This window comes from Sminthopsis crassicaudata, chromosome 5 (genome assembly GCF_048593235.1).
Source record: "Sminthopsis crassicaudata isolate SCR6 chromosome 5, ASM4859323v1, whole genome shotgun sequence".
Lineage (NCBI taxonomy): Eukaryota > Metazoa > Chordata > Mammalia > Dasyuromorphia > Dasyuridae > Sminthopsis > Sminthopsis crassicaudata.
Genome location: NC_133621.1, coordinates 51,183,787 through 51,207,635, shown reverse-complemented (window position 1 = coordinate 51,207,635; position 23,849 = coordinate 51,183,787). Strand labels below are relative to the sequence as shown.

General features: G+C 35.0%; 1 protein-coding gene across 1 annotated transcript in view; it reads left to right on the top strand.

The window, feature by feature from the left end:
- ITGA8 (integrin subunit alpha 8) overlaps positions 1-23,849 on the top strand; it is a 213,656-nt gene that overhangs the window by 18,029 nt on the left and 171,778 nt on the right. The window contains exons 3-4 of the mRNA XM_074266669.1: positions 8,294-8,394; positions 15,633-15,756. Coding sequence (XP_074122770.1) covers positions 8,294-8,394; positions 15,633-15,756 — 225 coding nt within the window. The remainder of the gene's footprint in view (positions 1-8,293; positions 8,395-15,632; positions 15,757-23,849) is intronic.

Here is a 23,849-nt window from a genome sequence, read left to right as displayed (position 1 = left end):
ATTGATTATTACTAATTGGATCATTTTCTTGGGCTCCAAGCCTTAGACACCTCCTCCTAATATTAGGGCAAGAACCAGATATGGGCATTAACTTACGAAATTGGGCAGAGGAGAGAGAAGTTTGTACTGAATTATGTTTGAAAAAAAATTAAAAGATCTGTAGTTCTTATAAAATAGAATCAGCTGCTGGCAACTCCATGTTTCTCCCTCAACTTACTCAACAGACACATGCATATAACCTTTTGATATGAAGTAAGTGAATAAAAAAAAAAATCAAGGAGAAAAGAAATGACAAATGGGCAACAGACAAATCTCAATCTTGGGCCAAGTCTCACTGCGACCAGCTTGTGGTTTCCAATGTTTCTAGATATTTATGTTTTCCACTGGGGAGTAATTAATAATTCCTGTAATAAAAGAATACAACAGAAGTATGTATGAATTTCACTTTGCCCATCACTAGGGCAAAATAGATCAGTTGCTGCTATTCTTCATCCTTTGTTCTCAAAGAGGACTAATGATATCTTGATATCTGGGTGAATATCGTGACTTGAACATGAATTGGACATGAGTGGGACAGAACTGTGCAAAGTCATCAGCCTCACTCTCTCCTCCAGAGTCATCAGAAGTCCAGTGGCAGGACACAGATTAAGACACCTGGCAGTACCTCAGGATGCAGTAGGTAACTGATAAACATGATGGTATGGTTGCTGATCTGTGGTCAGTGAGCCAGACATCCTGGAGGATGAAATCAAGTGGGTCTTAGGGAGCGCTACTAACAATAAGCCTAGTACAAGCTGATTACCATGTCTATTCAGATGAATTCCAAATCTTTGTACCCAATTCTAAACTTTGTTTTTAACTCAGTCCCCATCCCACCAACTGTCTATTATATATTTTCCCTTGGAGATCCCATTGACATCTCCAACTCCACAGGGCTGAAACACAACTTTCAGTAGCACTGGCTTTAAAATCAGAAAAGTTGTGTTCAGATCCTTTCTGCCACTTAACTACCTTGATAATTCTGAGAAGCTCAATTAACTTCCTTGGGCTTCAGTTTCCTCATGTATAAAATGAAAGGGCTGGATCACTTGCTTCTAGTATTAAATCTATTATACTATGATTTCCCCATAATCCTTTCCTTACCTTCAAATTTTCTATTCTCCCTGCCCAAATGCATAACCTCAGAATTATTCTTGACTCTTACCTATTCTTCATATCCTATATTCAATTAATTATTAAACCTTGTTCATTCCTATCTCCACAACATCTCTCTTATCTTCCCTTTTCTCTCCAATCATAAGATAACTCACCCAAGTTCAGACACTCACGATTTCATGTCTGGGATATTCAATTATTAATAATTCAATTCCATTATATAACAATTTATATTATTATATATTCAATTAAATTATGTAATAGTTACTTTTTCTCAATAATGCTTTATTTTTCCAATTACATGTAAAATAATTTACAACATTCATTTCTGTAAAACTTTGCTTCCATATTTTTCCCTCTCTTACCTCCTTCTTCCCCAAATCTGATATGGGTTATATAATAACTGCTTATCAAAGGTCTCTGCTAAACACAGAGGCTACAAAAGCAAAGATGGAAAAAACCCAGCCTTTGCCTTTCAGAAATTTATATTCTACTATGATTATTGCCTCCTTATTTGTCCTACCACTTCCAACTCTCCCCTAGTTCTTCAAACAGCTACCAAAATAATCTTGTAAAGACCCAGGTCAAGCTGGCAATTCCTTGCCAGGATAAAATGCAAACTTTCTATTTTTTGCATTTAAAGCCCTCAACAATCTGGCTCCAATCATTCTTCCTAGCCCTTTCCCCCTTTCACATTATTTCCCCTCACACATTCTTTGTTCCTGCCAAACCACTCTACAAGCCTCTCTGGCTTCCATGTATCACTCAAGCTGTCTCCTGAACCTGGAAATTGCTCCCTGTTCGTCTCTGACTCTGAACTCTTAAATTGCTTTAACTTTCATGCCAGTGTCACTTTGCTGCTGATGTTGTCCTGATCCCTGCTTCTGGGTCAGGGATATATTCTCCTTGCTTCAGTTCTTGTAATTACTTTCTTGTAACTGTCCAGTAAAATGGGAGCTCCTTGAGGGCAGGAACTATTTTATGTTTGCATCCATAGGACATAGCACAATACCTTGGAACTTTTGCTTTTGTTTGTTTGGTTGTTTGTTTTTTTTTTTTTTTGATTGCACTTATGATCAACAACTGTTCTGCAACATAAGAACCCTAGTATTGCCCACTGAGAAATTAAAGAAAATACTCAGAAGTCTATGTCAAAACTCAGAGCTTCTCAATTAGTCAACAAAACATTTATTTAGTACCTACTATGTGCTTGATACTTCTAGGAGCTGAGGATATGAAGACATTTGAAGCAGTCTCTGCCCTTAAAGAGTATACATTCCAGTGTAGAAGAGAATATGTTTTCCTCCCAGTTAATTGTATTTTATTTTTCCAAATAAGTGTAAAGGTAATTTCAACATTCATTTTTGTAAGATTTTAAGTTCCATATTTTTTCTCCCTCCCTCTCTTGTGTCCCTCTTCTAAAGACAGCAAAGAATCTAATACAGGTTATACATGTACAAACATTTTAAATATATTTCCATATTAGTCATGTTGTGTAAGAAAAATCAGAACAAAAGAGAAATTAAAAAAAAAACACGAGAAAGAAAAAAAAAAAAAAAAAAGTGAAAATAGAATGCTTTGGTCTGTTTTCAGTCTCCAGAGTTCTCTCTCTGCATGTGAATGGCATTTTCCATCACAAATCTATCAGAATTGTCTCAAATCATTGTATTACTGAGAAGAGCTAAGTCTACCCTAGCTGATCATTGCATGATGTTGGATAAAATGCTCTCATACAGATATACAAAAATCATGTAGAAGTTATCTTTGGGAAAGGAAGGAAAGAGAAAGGAAGGAAGGAGGGAGGGAGGAATATAGAAAGGAGCATTTATTAAAAGCTTACCATATGCCCAAATATTATCTCATTTAATTTTCACAATAACCCAGAGAGCTTAGCAAGCGACTAGAGATAATAGGACATCTCATGTTATATTTCATTCTTCACATTTGATGTTCAGTCTTGTCCCATTCTTGGTGACCCCTTTGGAGTTTTCATGGCAGACTACTGAAGTGCTTTGCCATTTCCTCCTCTAGCTTGTTTTGCAGATGAGGAAACTGAGGCAAATTGGGTTAAGTGATTTGCCCAGGATGATACAACTCGTAAGGACAGATTTGAACTCAGGTCCTCCTGACTTCAGGGCTGGTGCTCTATCCACTGTGCTACCTAGTTGCCCCATCCCTTTAACTTCCAAAACTAACATATTCCTTTCCTGCCTCCACTCCCCAGATGGATTGTTGCCTTAAATTAGGATGTAAGCTCTTTCAATTCAGGGACTCACAGACTTACTTTCATGTATTTGTAAAGCACCTAATAAATGCTTTCTTATTTATCAATTAAGTATTCCTAAAGGAGAATGAGGAAAACAAAAGATCCCAAATCCAGGGAGAAGCAAGAGTTAGTCTCACACTCTTCATAACTGAAGCAACTTTTAAGTTTGGTAGTTTTGAAATGCTTTTAATACTAGAAAAAGCAGAAGAAAGCCTATGATAAGGTTTCCCAAAGATGTCCATCACTGGTGATCTTCTCCCAATGGTAGGAAATTTAGAGCAATCGTGGAAGTTCCGAAATGCAACTCTCATTCAAATAGATTCACACTACTCAGCTAGACCCACTTAAGTATAGTTTTGGTCCAGACAGGGGCTGCCTAGAACTTGAGGTAGGATCACAGATTCAGAGCTAAAGGGAACCAGGTTCAACTTCCTCTTTTTATAGATGGGGAAACTGAGACACAGAGAAGTTAAGGGATTTGTCCAAAAAATCATACAGTTACTAAGTGTTTAGGAGTGGAGGAGGAATTTGGATCAAAATATTCCAGATTCTAGGTCCTGTCCCTAATCAACTATGTCATATCTGTAGGAAGCAGATATACCTCACAAAGTCTCAAAGACACAGCAAAAGGGGACAGGAAGAGAAAAACCAGATCAGCATAGATATGTCATTGCAAATATTTTATACCATTTACCTGATTTCACTATCTCTATCCTCCCACAGGACTCACTGTGATTTTCTCTCAAGGATAAATGACCAGACCATAGGTCCCAAGAATTCTTTTCTGAGCAGGGTGGGTAAATGCCTGCTTCTTCCTGAAATTAGGTTTTAATTGAGTCCTTGAAACTCATCTCTCAAACCCAACACCTTATTTGCTTCCCTCTTCCCCCAATAACTAATAATGCAGGATTGGGTCTTAGAGTCATTGAGTCCACACCTTTCCTTTTAGAAAGGTGCTTCCTTCCTTCCTTCCTTCCTTCCTTCCTTTGAAGGACCTATCTGACTCCAGAAATAAGAGAATGATTTTCCCAAGAAGTTGTCATTTGCCCAAAACCATATAACAAGTTAATATAAAAGCTAGAATGGGGATCCTAGCTTTCTCCCTCCCAGTAGAAGGCTTTTTTAACTGTACTTTTTTGAAAAATGGAAAGCACTTTAATACCTATAAGCAGAATTTAAAGGTTATTTTAAAAATGTACTTAGACAATTCTTGCAATATTTAAAGGTCATATATAGGTAACTCCCCAGAATAGTACATTTAAATGGAGGACTTGGTACTATGGGAGAATTTGCTGATTTTTTTCAATACAAGGCCCTTACTTTTAAAAAAAAAAATTAGTCTACGAAATATTATTGACCTTGCTTACCTTTATGAATTTCACCTCTTTTCACTCCTCCATCATGAACTATCTTCACTTTTTGAGCTGCTTCTCATTTCATTGAGTTAAGAGAATAGAAGTAGTCTGCAGACCATATGTTCAACGAGTTTTTATGCTCCCAGGGAAAAAAGGAAAGAACAGATTCCCATGAAAATCAAATCAAAAAGAAGTTAGGATTGCCACCCAAGATTCTACCAGAGCCCAGAAGTTGGAGCATCCATTGAGGATGGCTTTCTTTATAGTCCCCTTTCCTTGTTCCACATCAGAAGCTTCTTCAGGTTTTCACAGACAATCTATGACAATGGAAAGAACTCAATGTTGGCTTGAGTTCTGCAACTGTGACATTAAAATCTTTGTAGCCTCACAAAATTAGCATGTATTCAGGATTCACTCAAATGTTCCCAGAGAATGGCAGAGCAACTCCAAGTTCTGGGACAATCATGATCTTCTATGTTTTGCCCTGAATCAGCAGAAATGACATCCAATAGAAGGAAATAATAAGAACAACTATGAATAATAATTTATTTTGTTGTTGTACAGTCTTTTGAATTGTATTCAATTTTTGTGGCCTCATTTTGGATAGATACTGGCAGAGATATAAGAGTAGTTGCTATTTCCTTCTCCAGCTCATTTTACAGATGAGGAACAGAGGCAAACATGCTTAAGTGACTTGTCCAGGGTGACACAGCTAGTATGTGTCTAAGGCTGGATTTGAATTCCAGTCTGACTCCAGACTTGGCCTTTTAGCCATTGCCCCATCAACAAAATAAAATTTGGTCTTTGCCACTCAGTTTTGTCTTGGTCACTTTTGGAATTTGCTGTACAAATGATTGATTAGTCTAGCTTATTTTTTATAATTGCCTTAAAAATTCCTTAATACTTTTAATAGTGAGAGTACAAAGATTTGGAGTCCATATATTTTTATGTTATATGCATATTTGCCTTTCCCTTTCCCAATCAGCTCTCACAAACCTAGTCCTTTCTCTTGGTTCTTAACCAAAAATATGTCATCAAGCCTGTGAGAACTACCTGGAATGTCTGTCACCGTTGAGGCAATGTTTTTGAATTTTCATTAGAGATTGTCTAAATGTTGACTCCAGATTAAATTATTTATGGTGTAAATTAATGAAAGATAATGGTTGCCAGATCTAGATGTGTGTCAGTTCTGTATAGAAATATACTTACTTTATTCTTATGCTCCATAGTAAAATTGTGGATAAGGGCAAGAGGAATCTTCTTTGTTACCGTTTTTGTTCCGTCATTTCATTCTGGATTACCAGGTCTCTGCCCAGGGTCACAAAGTTTATAGCATCTGAGGCTAGAGTTGAACTCAGGAAAATGTGTCTTCCTGATTCTGAGCCCGGTGTTCCATCCACTGTGCCACCTAGCTGCCCATAAGTTCCAACAGATGTTACTAAATTGGAAAGAATTTGGATATGGACTAAGGGGTAACACAAGAAGGAGCCTTCTACCCTTAAGGAGCTTCATTGCCAGAAGTCAGGTGAGAAGGTGATGAATTTTTTTGGATGCGCCAACTGATGGAGTCAAATCTCAGGATTTACTCTTTACCAATGTACTTAATTCATTGATGAAGGAGACACATATGAATTAAAAAGATCTTTTGAAATGTTGACCTGCTAAAATCTATTAAAGACAGGTAAGCGGTACAGTGGATAGAGCGCCTGGCCTGAAGTCAGAAAAATGTCAGTTCAAATCTAGTCTCTGATCACACAAGCTGTGTGATCCTAGGCAAGTCATTTAACTTCTACCCTCCTCAGTTTCCTCAAATGTAAAATGAGATATAATAATCCCAGGGTTGTTGTGAGGATCAAATGAGATAATATTTTTAAAGCAAAGAAACTGGCACATAGTAGGTGCTTAATTTTTATTCCAAAAATGTTCAGAACTTATATAAATACCGTATGGTGTTCTTTTCTCAAAGAAGCACATTTTTATTTTGTTTTGTGCTAATTAGCTGGAAAATTATGAACATATGGAAAAGGTAATTACATGGCTTTCTGCTAATATAACAAAAATGTATATTTTGTAAAATTTAATATGTTAAGTTTAAACTGTTTATAAAAACTTAAAAAAACATTTTTAAGTTAAGATCTAATAGCGTGAATGCTTTTGCTTTGCTGAATTTGAGATAAAAGTTTGTTTTAGAATGTATTTTTTTAATGAGAAACAAATAAAAGAGCATGAACACCAAAGGATCATCCCAGAAGCAAGGAACCTTAGCACTAGGCTATTAAGAAAGTCCTTAATTTTGACTAGTGAAGGAGCAGCTCAGCTTTGGTTAGAACTCTGTGGGAAATCAGTTTACTAAAGGGAAGTGAGGGTGAAAGCAAGGGATATCTGTTTTCTATTAAAACCTGAAGTATATTATAATTGAGGCTGAGTTTCTCCCCAGATGCCTTCTCTTATGTTAACATCTGCAACACGTATAGAGAGCAGTGAGAAAGGGCTGTCTCCTGTGCCAGGGTGGACACATGTAATTCAGTTAAAAGCCAAGTCCCCTTGGCTACTCTTAGCACTGGCTCTTCATTGATGCATACAGTAAAGAACTTCACTTGTCTGACTAAAGCGGGATTGCGGGGTGTTTCACCACAAAAAGAGCTTAATAACATTTAGAAATGTTCTATCTTAGATGTATTTATATATGTTAAATTAAAAATTGAATGAACTAAGTAATTATGGATGCCAGTCAAGCTGTCCTTGTATACAGTAACTATTTACAATGCTTATCACTTGAAATGAATATTGTGTCTGGGTGTCTTTGAATTGAGTTAGAAATATAATCTGTGGGAAGAGGTTTTCACCCAAGGATGATCTGTCTTTCCTTCTTTCTTTTCCTTCCTTCTTTCCTTCCCTCCCTTCCTTCTCTCCCTTCTTCCCTCCCTTCCTTCATTCCTTTCTTTCCTCCCTTGCTTCCTCCCTCCCTCCCTCCCTTCCTTGCTTCTTTTCTTTCTTTTTCTTTCTTTCTTTCTTTCTTTCTTTCTTTCTTTCTTTCTTTCTTTCTTTCTTTCTTTCTTTCTTTCTTTCTTTCTTTCTTTCTTTCTTTCTTTCTTTCTTTCTTTCTTTCTTTCTTTCTTTCTTTCTTTCTTTCTTTCTTTCTTTCTTTCTTTCTTTCTTGTTTTACTTTCTTTCATCGTTCTTCCTCTCTTTCTCTCTTCCTTTCTCTTTTCTTCCTTCTTTCCCTCCTCTTTGACTCCTTTTCTTCTTCCTCTCTCCTTCCCTCCCTCTCTGATTCCCTTTTTTTATTCCTTCTTCTCTCCTTCCTCCCTCCTTCCTTCCCTTCATTTCTCTCTCCCTCTTTCCTTCCTTCTTTCCTTCTCTTTTGCTCTTTCAAATTCCATAACATATGCCTAATAAAATTGAAATCCATTGTTCTGAAATTTACAGTTGAGTAGTCATAGGCTTTATCTATTTCCTTTACTGCATTAAAGATTGCTGTTTCTGAACCTAATAATCCTCCCTCCTTTTTTATCAGACAACAGAAAAATTCGAGTCAATGGAACCAAGGAACCTATTGAGTTTAAATCAAAACAGTGGTTTGGAGCAACAGTAAAAGCTCATAAAGGGAAAGTGGTGGTAAGTCCTGATTCTGCCTTTGTTATACTAACATATCTCTTTTTCTGACATGTTTTATAAAGCAAGATTTTAAGAGACAAAATCACGTGCAAGTTGTATTCTGTAAAGTAAAATTCAAAAGGTTAAAGGAAATTTTGTGGCCATTTTAGAAATGAAACTTGGTGCTTTGTTCACAAGCAAAGTAGTTTATTGCTTTGAGTCACAAGTCAATAAATATTTATTAAGTGTTTACTTTATTCCAGCCACTGTTCTATAGGAAATAAACTGCATTTCTAGATATAACTTTACTAAATTGCTATTTCTCAACTAAAAAATTTCTCAGTGATTTTTAAAAAGTAAACATTTTAAGGTCATAGATGATCCATTTGGGACTGCTGATAAAAGACCTATTACACTCCTATGTTTGTTGAACTATTATGAGGATTCTGTTATTCTGATAGTTAAATGATCTCATCAGAATTAGCCCATTTTGTTATAATTCAGATCTTAGGAGAGTTAATAGAGTTGTTTTTTGTTAATTTCAATGACCAGCACTATTGAAAACTAATTCAGATGAATCCTCTTTTAAGACCTCTTGCCTCTCTGATATTCCATAGATCAATGATTCTATTTCATTTATATTCTTTTTTCATTTATAACCTGACTATTATATATGTATGAATTATTTATTTTTACTCTATTCTTTCACAGAAATACTACTGAAAGATTTTCTGTTGAATTTTTTAAAAAAACTGATCAGATTAAATTTTTCTTTACAAGGATATAGAAAAAATTTGGCTTTGAGATTTGTTTAAAATGATTTCAATTATGATTTAATAGGAATAAGTGCCTAAAGGAAATTCCTTGCATTATTTAGTTTTGTGGTTAACCCACAAAAGGGATTTTGACATAAAACAGGTAATCTATAAAATACCGTCCTCTCTGGTTACAAACTGAACATTTATAGTACACTCCTGCTAGTCTCTCACTTGAATTATTGTAGTTCTCATATTCCAGAATTAATACATGTTACTTTCCTTCCTTTGGGGGCACTATGACAAGTCATTTTAATCAAAAAAGAGTATTCTACCTAGTTATTCATTTTTAAAAATCTAATTCCTTTCAAATAGATTTTTTGGTCTGTTATATTGACTTTTCTAAGTGTTGAAAACTTAGGAAAATCTTAAATACATACATCATTACCTATGAAAATTATCTTAACAATGGGAAACAAAAATAGCACATGTGATCCATTTTAAAAAAGACTGACTATATACCTACATTATATAATGTATATATTGTTCTATATATTGCATTTTCCTTCTTTCCTTTTTTCTCTTTTTTCTCTCTCCTGTCTGTGTTTCTCTGTCTCTGTCTCTCTCTGCATATCTCTATGTATCTCTCTGTCTCTGTCTGTTTCTTCTCTTTCTTTGTCTTTGTCTCTCTCTGTTTCTCTTTATCTGTCTCTGTCTGCCTCTCTACATTTCTCTGTGTGTGTGTGTGTCTCACTGTCTCTGTCTCTTTTTCTCTCTCTCTCTCCCACCATCCTTGTTTCCCTTCCTTAGGGGATTATGATTCTTCTCCAAGTATTTACCCCATAGGCCCTCTGGGAGAAGAGTATTTTCTAAATTAGGAAAGCCCTCTCTCAATGCCAGTTGTCATCATCATTGAGGTTTCCAGATAACACTAGTATATGAAATCCAGCTATATCCAGTCTTCTAGTCCAGTATCTTCATTTTGATAATGAGGAAGCTAATGCTTAGTGGGGCTATGACTTCCTCAAAATCCCCCAGGTATTAATGAGCCGAGTTGGAATCTGAACTGAGGTCTTTTGCCTTCAAACATGGTACTCTTGACCCTGCACCACATTTCAACTTTAAGTGACAACCTTAAGCCATAGTCACATCTGGGTTTTTGAATCTCTTTTGTTCTGTTGATGATGCTGGGCAAGTCATTTCATCTCTTTAGGACTTCTTTTCTCTCTCACTGGGAATTCTAAGTTCCTTCAAGATCACTGAATGGCCTTCCAAGATTTAATCTTGCTCCTGGGTCACAGAGTATTTAATACTCAGATATCCTATCAGCTAAGCTTATTTGTATGGCTTTCCTGATTATTGTTTTATTGTCTAATGTGATAAATATTTTGCCACCTTTTCATGATTATCTTTTGTGTCTTTGGTGGGAGAAAAGTTCTAAGCTGGTCAAGATGTAGCTGTTCCCTTCCCACAAAATGTTTATTACACAAAGATGAACATGGAGAGCAGATAAAAGCACATCTACCAAAGAAGCATTAATTGAGGAAGTGACATGGGTTAGGTTAGGTGATAGAATACAAAAGATTTCAGAGCTCTATCACTCAAGAGCTGGATGAACTCTCAGCTCAATCTTGGAGAGAATAGTCACCTGAGAAGTACATTTTCAATATTCTCTCATGGTGCAAGCCCAGGAAATCAAGACACAAATTGAGGTATTTGGCTCCTTCTTGCATTTCTACAGCTTTAGAGGCCTCCCATTTATTATTCAAAGTCTGTGCCTTCCCTTCCTTATTTCACCTCTCCCCTTCATCCCAATACATCCCATCCTTCCCTCTTGGACTCTTAGTTAGTCAGGAATCATATCTCACTAATGTATTCAGCATCATATTCCAGGACTGTTCTTCAGGGAACTGAAAAAGGCAGGGTTAGAGACTGGTCTAACTCACAGAGAAGAGCGATGTGTTTTATAACCCTGATGCTACATATAAATATAATTTAAAAATTAAGGCAGAATTATCCTTGCCTCAACATTTTCCTGAGGGAATGCATCAGGTCTACAAAGATCTCATCCATTCTTGAGAAGCCAGGGACAGTTCAGGAAAGGATTTGTGAAGGAGTGATGACTGAGTAGGTCTGGAGAGGAAGTTAAAATCCGAAGAAGAGGTAATAAGGAGGGATTGTATTCTGGGGATGAGAGACAGAGACAGATGGAGATGTACTTGGAGTGGGGGATGAATAGTTGGCTTCTTTAGCTGGAGCCCAGCATGCACAAAATAAATTAATGTGAAGAAAGATTGGAAGTTAGAACCAGGTTGGGGAGAGACTTCAAATATAGAAAAGTTGGTTTTTTTATCCTAGAGACAATAAGGATTCACTAAAAATTTTTGAACAAGAGAATGATCTAGACATTTTGTGCAAGAATTTTACTTGAGCAGCCACGTAGAGAAGATGGAGAGATGGAGATGATGGCTAATTGGAGAAAGCTCAGCAAGAGAGAATGAGGACCCCATTTAGGGTAGTGACTGTGGGGGGTGGAGAGAATAGAACAGACAAAAGTTATCCCAGATGAAGAACCAATAAGATTTCATAACTAATTGAATGAAGGAGAAACAAGAACCCAGAGTACTTTGGATATTGTGAACTTAAATGGTGAGGAACTGAAATAGGGAAATCTGAAGGGTGAGGAGATCAGTTAGGATACTTCATGTGTAAAATGTAGCCTTAAAGGGTTGTTGATAGGGCCTGGAGTTCAGAAGAGAAACTAGGTACAGGTAAATAAACCATTGGCTCACCAAGATGAAAAAAAAAAAAGGAATAATCATTTATGGAGTGTCTACTATGTGGCAGAATGCATGCATTGTCTCATTTCATCCTCACAACAATCCTGGAGCATAGACTCTGGTACATTTTACAGTTGAAGAAACTGGCAGATGGAATTGAAATGACTTGTCCAGAGTCACACAGTTGCTGTCTGAGGCTGAATTTGAACTCAGATCTTCCTAACTCCAGGCCCATCAATCTCTTTCCTGCTCTACTTCCTGTCAGGGGAGAAAATGCTAAAAATGGAAGAGAAGAGGGTGCAGGGAAGAGCCTTGGGGTCAGTAACACTTGCACATGCACATGTTTAACCTATATTGGATTACTTGCTATCTAAGGGAGTGAGGAGGAGGGAAGAAAGGGAGGAAAATTTAAGACACAAGGTTCTGTAAGGGCAAATGTTAAAAACTATTTTTGCATGTATTTTGAAAAACAAATGGCTATTATTATTTAAAAAGTAAATATATCAATTTACCTTAACAAAAAAAAATACTTATCACATTATGATCAGTATCTATCATCTAGCTAGCTAGATACATAGCTAATTTTATAATTTAAATTTTTGATTTCATGATAATTTATAATTCTTCTCTATTAGTTTATAAGCTTTCTGCAGAGAAAGAGTCTATTTTATGTTGTCTTTGTATGTTGACTGCTAGCGCTGTATCTTGAACACAGTCGGCACTTGACATTTTTGCTGGATTCAACTGAAAACAAGAATACAAATACTGTGCTCAGTACTATGGATGGCATAATTAAGTGTGACCCTGCTAAACTTGTAAAATCCTAAGACACATATTCCTAATATCTAAGTGTTTAAAGAGATTTTTAAAGAGAAATAAGGGATTTTTAGTCTGTGGAGAACTTGCACTAGGGCCTGATTGATTTAGGCTAGAATATAAAAGTCTTTTAGAATAAAGCTGGTTAAATGATGGAATGAATTACCAAGACCTTGTGGACACCACGTCCTTAAAATTAGGCTATGTCCTCATCCATCTGGAATCATTTTAAGTGTTAGCCTGCCCAAAGTGGGTAGATGGACTCCATGACTTCTTAAGTTTACTCCCAGGCCTACAGTTCCAGGATTTTGTGTTCTTAGAGATAAATACTTGACTAAATAAGGTAGAACACTCATTCAGAATTAGGCCCAGCAGTTGAAAATAAAAAAAAAAAACAACAAAGAGTCTATTCCATAGACTCTTTGTAAGTGTGTGTGTATAACATAATATACACACACATATATACAGACATACTCATAAATGTATGCAAACATATATTTTATTATGTAAACATTTTTAGCAAAATTTAACCTTTTGAAATTTATTGAAATTTAAATTAAAAGTAAATATTTTAATTATTCTTTGCAATTTAAATCTTCTTTGGAGAACCAAGTTAAATTAGAGCAAACAATCCTTATTCCTGCTCTGATGTACATTTATTTTGTCCAACAAAATTTCTTGTGTTGGTCAAAATAATCCATAGGGAGTAGTCACTCTTCCTCAGAATGCATTTTTGGAAACCATGGAATAAAATAGGTCATTTGCAAATGGACCTAATTTTTCCATAAAAACAGGTATATTATTGACTGAGAATTTGGTCTTAAATAAAGGTGTGGTCAGCAGTAAGTCATATAAACAAAGGTGTAGCAATTATCAATTTTTTTGATATATTAACATAAAATTTTATTCTAATTTCTTTAAAGTGGGAAGAAATATCTTCCACTCAGAAAGCTTTCAGAGACCCCTAATGTCCCATAAATTTTTAAAGTAGCACATAGAGATATGAGTCTGTTATATGATATATTTGACATAAAAGTGAATGCAAATGCTATAAAGATGTTCAAATGTTTAATGAATAGCAATTTGTTGGAATTCATAGAATTAGAAAGGTTTTAGAGGTATAATTTTGGTGTTCCAAACTTCATAAAAAAGCTTTCCCTGAAACTTTGAGTTGTCTTCTTTTTTTACATAAATATTTCTCAAGCAAATAGAAACCTTCAAAATCATCCCATTTGCCTTGGAATCTCCACTGAAGCATGAGATTGACCCCACATCTACTGGATGCTTTGTTGACAACTATCGACACTATTTAACATTTATTTGGACATTCATTTAAATTCAACAAACATTTAATAGGCTCTTATTCCATGTGAAGCACTCTGATAAATATTGTGATAATTACCAAGTTTTTAAAAGGTAGTTTGAGATCTCCTTTGCATCCTCAACACACTCAATGTATGCCTTACATAGCATTGAGATGAGCATTGTTTAGATCAGGGCTTCTTAAATTTTTTTCACTCATGATCCTTTTCTCCTGAGAAATTTTTATGTGACCCTGAGTTGGTAGATATATAAGATACGTATACAAATAAAACATTTACTGGTAATAAATCATAATTTTATGACCCCCACATTGTTACATGATTCCATACAGGGTTATGAACCACAGTTTAAGAAGCTGGGATTTAGATAACATTTAATGAGTGTAATGTCAATATTAAAACAAGCAAAACTGTACCTATTAGTACAAATTGAAGTTATTTTTAAAAAGTCATGGAAATACAATTTTAATATCAAAAGATGCATATATTTTATTCAGTTTCATGGCTTATGATAATCCTAACTCTAATTAGCATAGCATATTTTTGATGACCTTCTGGGTCCTTTATAACTCTAACTCTCTGGTCCTAAGTGTTTGACATGAGAGAATAGGGTATAGATTTGCTTTCCATAATAAGACACCAAACTGATGGAGATACTCTGGTTAAATCTGTTCATTTTATAGATGAGAAAACTGAGGCTCAGAATGTGAGATAGATTGCCCAAGGTCACACAGGTAAAAAGTGGGAGAGTTCAGCCTACGAATTCAAGTTCAACTACATCAAATCCAATGTTTTATTCATTATATCATACTTAAGCAAATGCAATGAGACATTATAAACTAGTGATTTAGGGAACAATTTTTGTCTGCATAAGTATTTTTGTTTAATAATAAAATGATTTGTTTAATTTATTTCTATTGATGCATGGTTTACTGTTTATTTTATACTAACCCTTTTGGTTAAGTAAAATAAGAGGTATTGAGGCAGTTAGGTGGCGCAATGGATAGAGCACCAGCCTTGAATTCAGGAGGACCCGAATTCAAATGTGTCTCAGACACTTAACACTTCCTAGCTGTGTGACCCTGGGCAATTCACTTAACCTCAGCCTCAGGGGAAAAAAAAAAAAAAAAAGAGGTATTTTTAGTGTGCTGACTCTTAAAGCTGCCCTAAAGTAAAATATGTTATCCTACCAAAGGTTTTCAGATAGAAGCCAGAATATCATGTATGTGAGCTCTTGAGTTTCCTTTCTCTGTATATCCAGTGCTTAGCACAATCACTGTCTGGTACATAGTAGGTGATTAATAAATGTGGATTGATTACTTGTTAAACTAAATAATCTCAGAGATCATTAGAAATTCTGAAAATCGAGGATTCTACAATAAATTCTACAATAAAGGAAAGATAGCTTTTATCATTCTGTAAGAGCCACTAAAACAATCTCAAATCAACTAATTCAACTGATATTGTGACTATTTTCTCATTTATTGTGGTTTGCCATAAATTAATCCCAATCCATTCCAGATGTAACAAAACAAGGTAGCTAAAACTTCATCTAAACATGCTTGTTGCCTTTGATATTTTAACAGGCCTGTGCTCCATTGTATCACTGGAGAACTCTCAAAGCAACACGGGAAAAGGATCCTGTTGGCACTTGCTATGTAGCAATTCAGAACTTCAGTGCATATGCAGAATACTCTCCTTGTCGAAACAGTAAGTTGTGTTTGTGTCAGTATGTCGAAAATAATGTTTGGTTCGAGAGATTCCTCATATCTATAAAACCCGACAAAACCCAAACAACAATTTTGAATGACCTCATGGAAAAAGTCCTCACCAGTGATGTAAAAATGCTGTACCAATTGGAGGGAGATAGGTAATAGAGTGGATAGCATCCTGGGTTTGGACTTGGGAAAACCTGAGTTCAAATCTAGCCTTAGCTACTAGCAGTATGATCATGGGCAAGGAATTTAACCTCCACTAGCCTTTGTTTACTTATCTGTAAAATAATAATAGCACCACAGAGTTATTGTGAGAATCAAATAAAACAACAAATAGAGCCCTTTCCAAACTTTAAAGCATTCTGTACAAATGGGGTTGTCATTATTATTTATTTATACATATGTATGTACAGATACACACATACTTTTTTTTAAAAAATGCTTAACGTTTTAGTATATATAGTCCTTTGTTTTATTTGGAAAAGAAAAAAAATGGGGGTAGAATTAGATGACACTATATAAATGTGAGTTAAGATAAAAAAAACTCAACCATAAGTTCAGTGGTTTGGTCAGCTTTTTTTAGATAAATAATTTCAACTCCTAGAGTATGTGTGATTTCCAAAGACAGGAGGTAAGTTATGGTAACTTAGAATCTTAAAAAACTCCCTCTGTCATTGAGCTATTATGATTCCACTTAGGAACTTTAGCTAAGGAAGCCTCTGGTTCCACTGCTAGTTAGGTGTTAGAGGAAGGTTTTTAACCTGGGCTTGCTACTTCTAAAGCTAGACTTTTCCCCACTATGCCATGCTGCTTCAAGAGATGGGGAATATAAATATTATTCTCCCCATTTTGCCCATGAGGAAACTGTAGCTCAGAGCAATCCAGTAATTGATCCAAAGCCTTACAACTCATTTGTGTCAAGGTAAGATGTAGACTCAAGTTTCCTGAATCTGGGTATAATTGGCTCTCTACCAGACCACAGAGCCCCTTTATCTAATCTAAGGTTTTCTAAAGCTCCAAAATTGTTTTGCTCTTAAATGTATCTATCTTAATAAAAATTATACTTTGAAGAAATGTACCTGTGAATAACAACAGTTACTTATGAGAAAAGATATTTCTGATTTAAGCATTTTTAATTGGAATAGTAGAGGGTTTTCTCTATCTCAACCCTGGATTTTTCCTGTATCCTATTGGAATATCAAATGTTGAGATTCTCCTTCAGAAGGTCAGGGAATCATTGATAGAGTGTGTCAGGAAGAAAGTAAGCCAAACTTCATGAAAATCAATGGAGACACTTTTTAATTGCTAATAGCCAATGTTAATAAGTACTCTGAATCTTGTTTCAGATAGTCATGCTTATGTTTAATTGCATTAAATTTTAATGCTAATGAGCTATATGGGCATAATGTACATTAGCCAGTAGGTTCCCAGAACTGGAAATGACTAGTCAATCTTCCCTTGTATTGAACAATGTACTTTTTAAACAATTTACTCCATTCTTCTTGCCTGACATCTTGGTCTATCAAATCTCCTCACATTTCTTTTTTCCCATTTCTCAAGTTCTCAGTGTCTTTCTTGTTGAGAAGCTGAAATAAAAAGAACACACAGGGAAAGGGGTCAAATAGTGATCTAAAGGGCTCATCGGCATTATGACTTTTGGCTCTATTATAATGGAAAGAATATCATGTTGTGGCCCTGGCTCTGGTCCAAAAGACCTTTTGTAGTACTGCTTAAATCAGATCCACACTCACTTCTGGGTCTTTAAAATCACTTTCTGGATCATGTCATTACATCAGGCAGGGCTGTTTTTCATTAGCATATATGAAGCTACCCAGTTGGATAGAATTGGTTCTATAAGGGCTGTTGATCTCCCTTACTCTCAATTTAGATTATTCTGATATTACTACTAGTTTGCTTTTGTTGCTTTTCAGTCACTTGTGGTGTTTTGGGACCCCATTTGGTGTTTTCTTGACAAAGACACTGGAGTGGTTTGCCATTTCCTTCTCCAGATCATTTTACAGATGAGGAAACAGGCAGGCAGGGTTAAGTGGCTTGCCTAAGGTCACATAGCTAGTAAGTGTCTGAGACCAGATTTGAAGTCAGGTCTTCCTGATTCTAGAACTGACATTCACATCCATTGCAGCAACTAGTTGCTCCTTATGTCTTGCTTTAGACTATATCTAAACATGCACCTTGAACCAGAGGCTGAAGAACAAGCTAGAGTTGGTCTACTTCCTTAAGTAGCACTTTAGATCTCCAAAACAGACTTTGTGCTTCAAATTTTTCTCCATCCCTCCCTTACTTTTCCCCTCCCCAAGACAGCAAGCAATCTGATATAAATTAAATATGTGCAATTCTTTTAAACATATTTCCAATTTGTCATGTTGTGCAAGGTAAATCAGACCAAAAGGGGAAAAAAAACACAAGAAAGAAAAAACAAACAAATAAAAGGCGAGAGTACTGTGCTTCCATCCAGACTCAGTTTCCATGATTCTCTCTCTGGATGTGGATAGCATTTTCCATCCTATATCTATTAGAATTGCCTTGAATCACTGAATTGTTGAGAAGAGCCAAGTCCATCATAGTTGACCATCTCCTAATCTTGTTACACTGTGACATCTATTGTTAACAGTTAATAGGATTGAGACTAAGAATAATTATTCAACAAGCATTTATTAAGTGCTTCATGTCAAACACTGTGCTAGATGCTTGAAATATAAATACAAACAATGAAATAATGTCTACTTATCCTGAACAAGCTTATATGCTAGCAGGAACAAGCTCATGAATATATTATATAAAGAATAATTAATTCTCAAAGGAGTTCATTATAAGATAGTTCATTATATATAATTTATATATATATATATTACATATATATAATTAAGATTATAAGATAAGGAGGACATTAGCATTTGAAGAGATGAATAAAGACTCCATGTAGAACATTATGTTTGAGTTGTGACTTCAAGAAAGAAAGGCATTTTCTGAGATAGAAGGAAGGAAGGAGTGCATTTCCAATATGGAGAATGGAAAATACAAAACACAGAGAAGAAGGAAAATGGAAAGTTCTTTCTGTGTGAGACTCAGAGAAGTCATTTTGGCTGACACAGAATATAGAAGGAAGACCAATATCTAGTGAGTCTAAAGTGATAGATCAGAGCCAGACTGACTAGGACTTTAAAAAGGAAACAAGAGAGTTTATAATTTATCCAAAAGACAATAGACACTTGAGTATAGCAGATAAAGAAATGATATACATGGTCAGAGATAAACTTAAGGAAATCACTTTTACAGCACTAGAGAAATAACCAGATAGAGATTATTAGGAATATTAGGCAAATTATAAGATTGTAATAATTTATTTTTTAATATTATTCATGCTAAACATTTTTTTAAATTTTGAATTTCATATTATCTTTTTCCTTCCCAAACCCTCTCCTTGTCTACTGAGAATTCAAGCAAAATTTTATCAATTATTTATATTTGTAAAATTATATAAAACACATTTCCTTATTAGTATAAAGTAAAAACAAAAAAATAAAAATAAAGAGAAAAATTATACATCAGTTTGCACTCAGTTCATCAGTTCTTTTTCTGGAGATGGATAACTTTTTTTTCATCATGAATCCTTTGGAATTATTTTGGATCATTGTATTGATCAGAGTAATAATGTCTTTCACAGTTGATCATCATTACAAAATTGCTATTACTATGCAAAATGATGTCCTGGTTCTTTCCACTTCACTTTGCATAAGTTCATATGGTTCCTTTTTTTTTTTTCCTGTAATCACTTCCTCATTATTTTTATAGTGTAACAGTACTCCAAGACAATCATAATGCCACATTTTGTTCAGCCATTCTCCAACTGATGAGCATCTGTTTGATTTCCAATTTCTTGCTACCAAAGAATTGAGCTTCTATAAACAGTTTTATAATTATCAGTCATTTTCTTTTTCCTTTGATCTTTTAGGGGTACAGATTTAATAGTAGTATTCCAGGGTCAAAATTATATGTGCTGTTTTATGGCCCTTTGGGAATAGTTCCAAGATTTTCTCTAGAATGATTGGACCAATTCAGAATTCCATCAGTAGTTTATTAGTGTATCTTCCAGCATTTGTCATTTCTAACAGATATAAATAAGGTAGAATCTCAGAGTTTTAATTTACATTTCTCTAATGAACCATGATCATATGACTACTGATAGCCTCAATTTCTTCTCCTGAAAAACCGCTTTATCAAATCCTTTGACCATTTATCAACTGGGAAATGGATCTTATTTTTACAGATTTTATTCCATTTCATATGTGTTGGAGAAAGAAGGACTTTATCAGAGAAATTTGCCTTTATAATTTTTTGATGTTACTATATTGTTTATGATACCTTTTGGCAAAGTGTAACTTCCCTAATTTTAATTCCGTCTTATAATTAGGTGTCTTTTGCTTTTGCTTTTTCTGAGATCATGATTGCTAATCTTGCCTTTTTTACTTTAGCTGAAGCATATATCCTGTGAGTTTTTTTTTCAAGTATGTCTCTTGTAAAAAATATATTATTAAATTCTGGTTTTCTAAACCATTTTGCTATCCATTTCTTTTTTCTGAGTTTTCATTTCATCCTATCCATATTCACAGTTATTATTAATAACTGGTTGTTTTCCTCTACCCTATTTTTCTTCTGCTATTCTGTTTTTTTTTCTTTTTTCTCCCTGTCTATCCTCCAAGTCTATTTTTGCTTCTGGTCACTGCATTCATTAATATCCTTCCTTGTATCATCTCTTCCCCCTTCATAGTTCTTATCTCTTCTCCTTTCTGTTTCTGTATTGGGTAAGATCGAATTCTAAACCCAACTGAGGTTTTATATATATTATTCCCTCTTTAAACCCAATTCTGATGAGAGTAATAACTAAAAATAATGTTCCTTATACACCTCTTTTATGTGAGAAAATTTCCCCCATTCGACTTCTCCCTTCCCCTCTCTCCCAGTTCATCCCTCTTTCTCACCAATTCATTTATTTTTTGAGGTCATCCCAACATAATTGACTCACACTCTTGCCCTCTGTTTATATAGACTCCTTCTATCTGCCCTAATAATGATAAAGTTCTTAAGAGCTACAGGTTTCATATCCCATATAGGATTGCAAACAGTTTAGCTTTATTAAGGTTCTTATGATTATACTTTCATGTTTTAACGTGTATATTTCTCTTGTGTTTGAATACAAAATCAGCTTTGGTCTTTTCATCTAGAACATCAAAATTCCTATGTTATACTAAATATCTGTTTCCTCCTTCCCACAATGGAGTATACTTGGTTTTCTGGAAAGGTTATTCCTCTTTTAATCCTAGCTCCTTTGCCTTCTGGAACATCATATTTCAAGCCTTCTGCTCCTTTCATGTGGAAACTTCTAAATTTTGTGTGATCATGACAGTGATTTGAATTTTTTTTCTGGCTGCTTGCAATATTTTCTCTTTGACCTGGGGGCTCTGGGATTTAGCTAAAATATTCCTGGAAATTTTCATTTTTGAAGTCTCTTTTAGGAGGTGATTGGTGAATTCTGTCCATTTCTATTTTATTCTCTAGATCCAAGATATGAGCAGTTTTCTTTGATAATGTCTTGAAACATGATGTGTAGGGCTTTTTTAATCATAGATTTTAGGTAGTCTACAATTTAAATTATCTCTCCTCAATCTGTTTTCCAGATGTGTTGTTTTTCTACTGAGATATTTCACATTTTTTCTATTTTCTTATTCTATTGACTTTATTATATTGTTTCCTGAAATTTCATGGAGCCATAAGCCTCTATTCACCCAATTGTAGTTTTTTAAGGAATTATATTCTTCTATTTGGCCTACTATGCTTTTTAAAATGCACTTCCTTTCTATAGTAAATTTTTATGACTCTTTTTACCAAACTGTTAATTCTTTTTATAATTTCTTGCACCACTCTCATTTCTTTTGCCAATTTTCCATCTATTTCTCTTATCTTTTTCTTTAACTATTCTAGGAATTCTTGTTTGGCTTGGGTCCAATTAGAATTTTTCCTTGAGGCTTTGCATATAGTTGTTTTCACATTGTATCTTTTCAGTTTATGTCTTAGTCTTCTCTTCCACCACAGTAGCTTTTTATGGCCAAGTCCTTTGTTGTCATTTACTCATTTCCCCCTGCCTATCTCTTCACTTTGAACTTTATTTTAAAGTTGGGCCCTGCTTATGTGGGGAGTGGGGGAAACACAATGTTAAGATTCAAGCTTTTTTGCATTACTGTTTTCAATATTAATTCTGGGGAATCTGCAAGACTAGTGCTTCCAAAGTGGTATTATCGTGGGATAGCTGAGGTTACTGTTTTCCTGGTCTGAGCAGAGTCTGTTATGCAGGAAAGGTCCTTGCTCTTTGCAGTCAGTAATACTTCTATTCCTCTCCACCCTGGAACTTCAAACCAGACAATAGAATTGGACAATAGAATTGCTAATCAGTACCAACTGTACCCAGTGCCAGCAAACCGTCTCCTATCATCTATTTTGACCAGTTATCTGACTCTCTTACAGTTTCTGGTCTGAGATTTGATTTGAGGGATCCTTTTTAAGTTGTTTGGAGAAGAATGTTAAGAGTTCTACTTAGTTTCAGCCAGTCTTGGCTGTGCAAAAGCTGAATCCCCAAAGCTGAATTATTTTTAAATTTTTTAACATTTTTATTTAATGTTTTGAGTTCCAAATTCTGTCCCTCTTTTCCCATCCTCCTTGAGCTGGCAAACAATCAGATATAGGTTATACATGTGCAATTATGTAAAACATTTCCATAGTAATCATTTTGTACAAGAAAATGCTAAGAAAAGAAACAAAAGAAAGAAAGAAAGCATGCTTCAGTCTGTATTCAAACAATATGAGTTGTTTCTCTGGAGGCAGAGTGTATGCTTCATCATTAGTACTTTGGGATTGTTTTGAATCATTGTATTGATGAGAATAAGAGCTAAATTTAAAAAAAAAGTAAAATGGAGTTACAATTGAACTCAAGAACTGGGATGATTTGAACAATAGTGTGTAACTATTCATTTCTGTTTCTCTGGGGCTTTTCCTCAATTATTGCTTGTTCTACTGCCCTATAAATATCCAGAAAAAAAAATCCTTTTGATTTCTAATGTGCTCCCAATTCACTGATATGAAACAATCACTTTTCATGGTCATTTGGTCATAGAGCCAAAACATCTGCAGTGACAATTTTCAAATAGGAATCAGAGAAGTCTGTCCTGTTAACTTCCCTAAGACTGTCTTCAATATGGAGTTAACTTTCCCCTTCACATGGAGCTAGTTAACAACTTACAAATACAGACCTTCAGTACATTCAGGATGAAGGAACAAAATGATTCCTATACTCTTTGCTTCCAGTTTGGGCAGCCAAGGCATACATTCAGCACGATTGCCAGGATACCAGGATGCTGCTTATTTCCTAAGATGCAAAATAATAGAGTGGAAAGAACTCTGAATTGGGAGTAAGAGGATTTCAGTTCCAATCTGAATGCTATCATTTTCTACTTGTGGAACTTGAAACAAATCACTTCACAACCTCTCTGGGCCTTACTTTCCCCATCTGTAAAATGAAGTGACTCATCTAGATAGCCTCCTGCCCTCTAAGCCTATGATCCTCATACACTGGTATTTTAGGAGAAGGGATATTTCCTTGTATGGACTCTGTCCAATATTTTCTTGTTGTTGAGTCATTTTTCAGTTATATCCAACTCTTCATGACCTTAGTTAGCATTTCTTTGGCAAAGAGATTGGAATAGTTTACCATTTCCTTCTCCAACTCATTTACGAATAATTAAATAGATATAAACAGGGTTAAGTGATTTGCCCAGGATTACATAGTTTTTAAGCCCCTGAGGCTGGATTTGAACTCAAGAAGAGGAATCATCTAGGCTTGGTGTCCCATCCCCTGTACTATTTAGCTAGCCCTCTCTCCCAATATAGGATGTTCTAAAAGTCTTGGTGCAGTTTTAAACTATGCCTTATTTTTTTAGGGCACACTGTAAAAATTAAATGATAGCTAATCCTTTTAAAAGGAGAGAGAGAGAGAATTTCTATTATCCAATGTCTAGA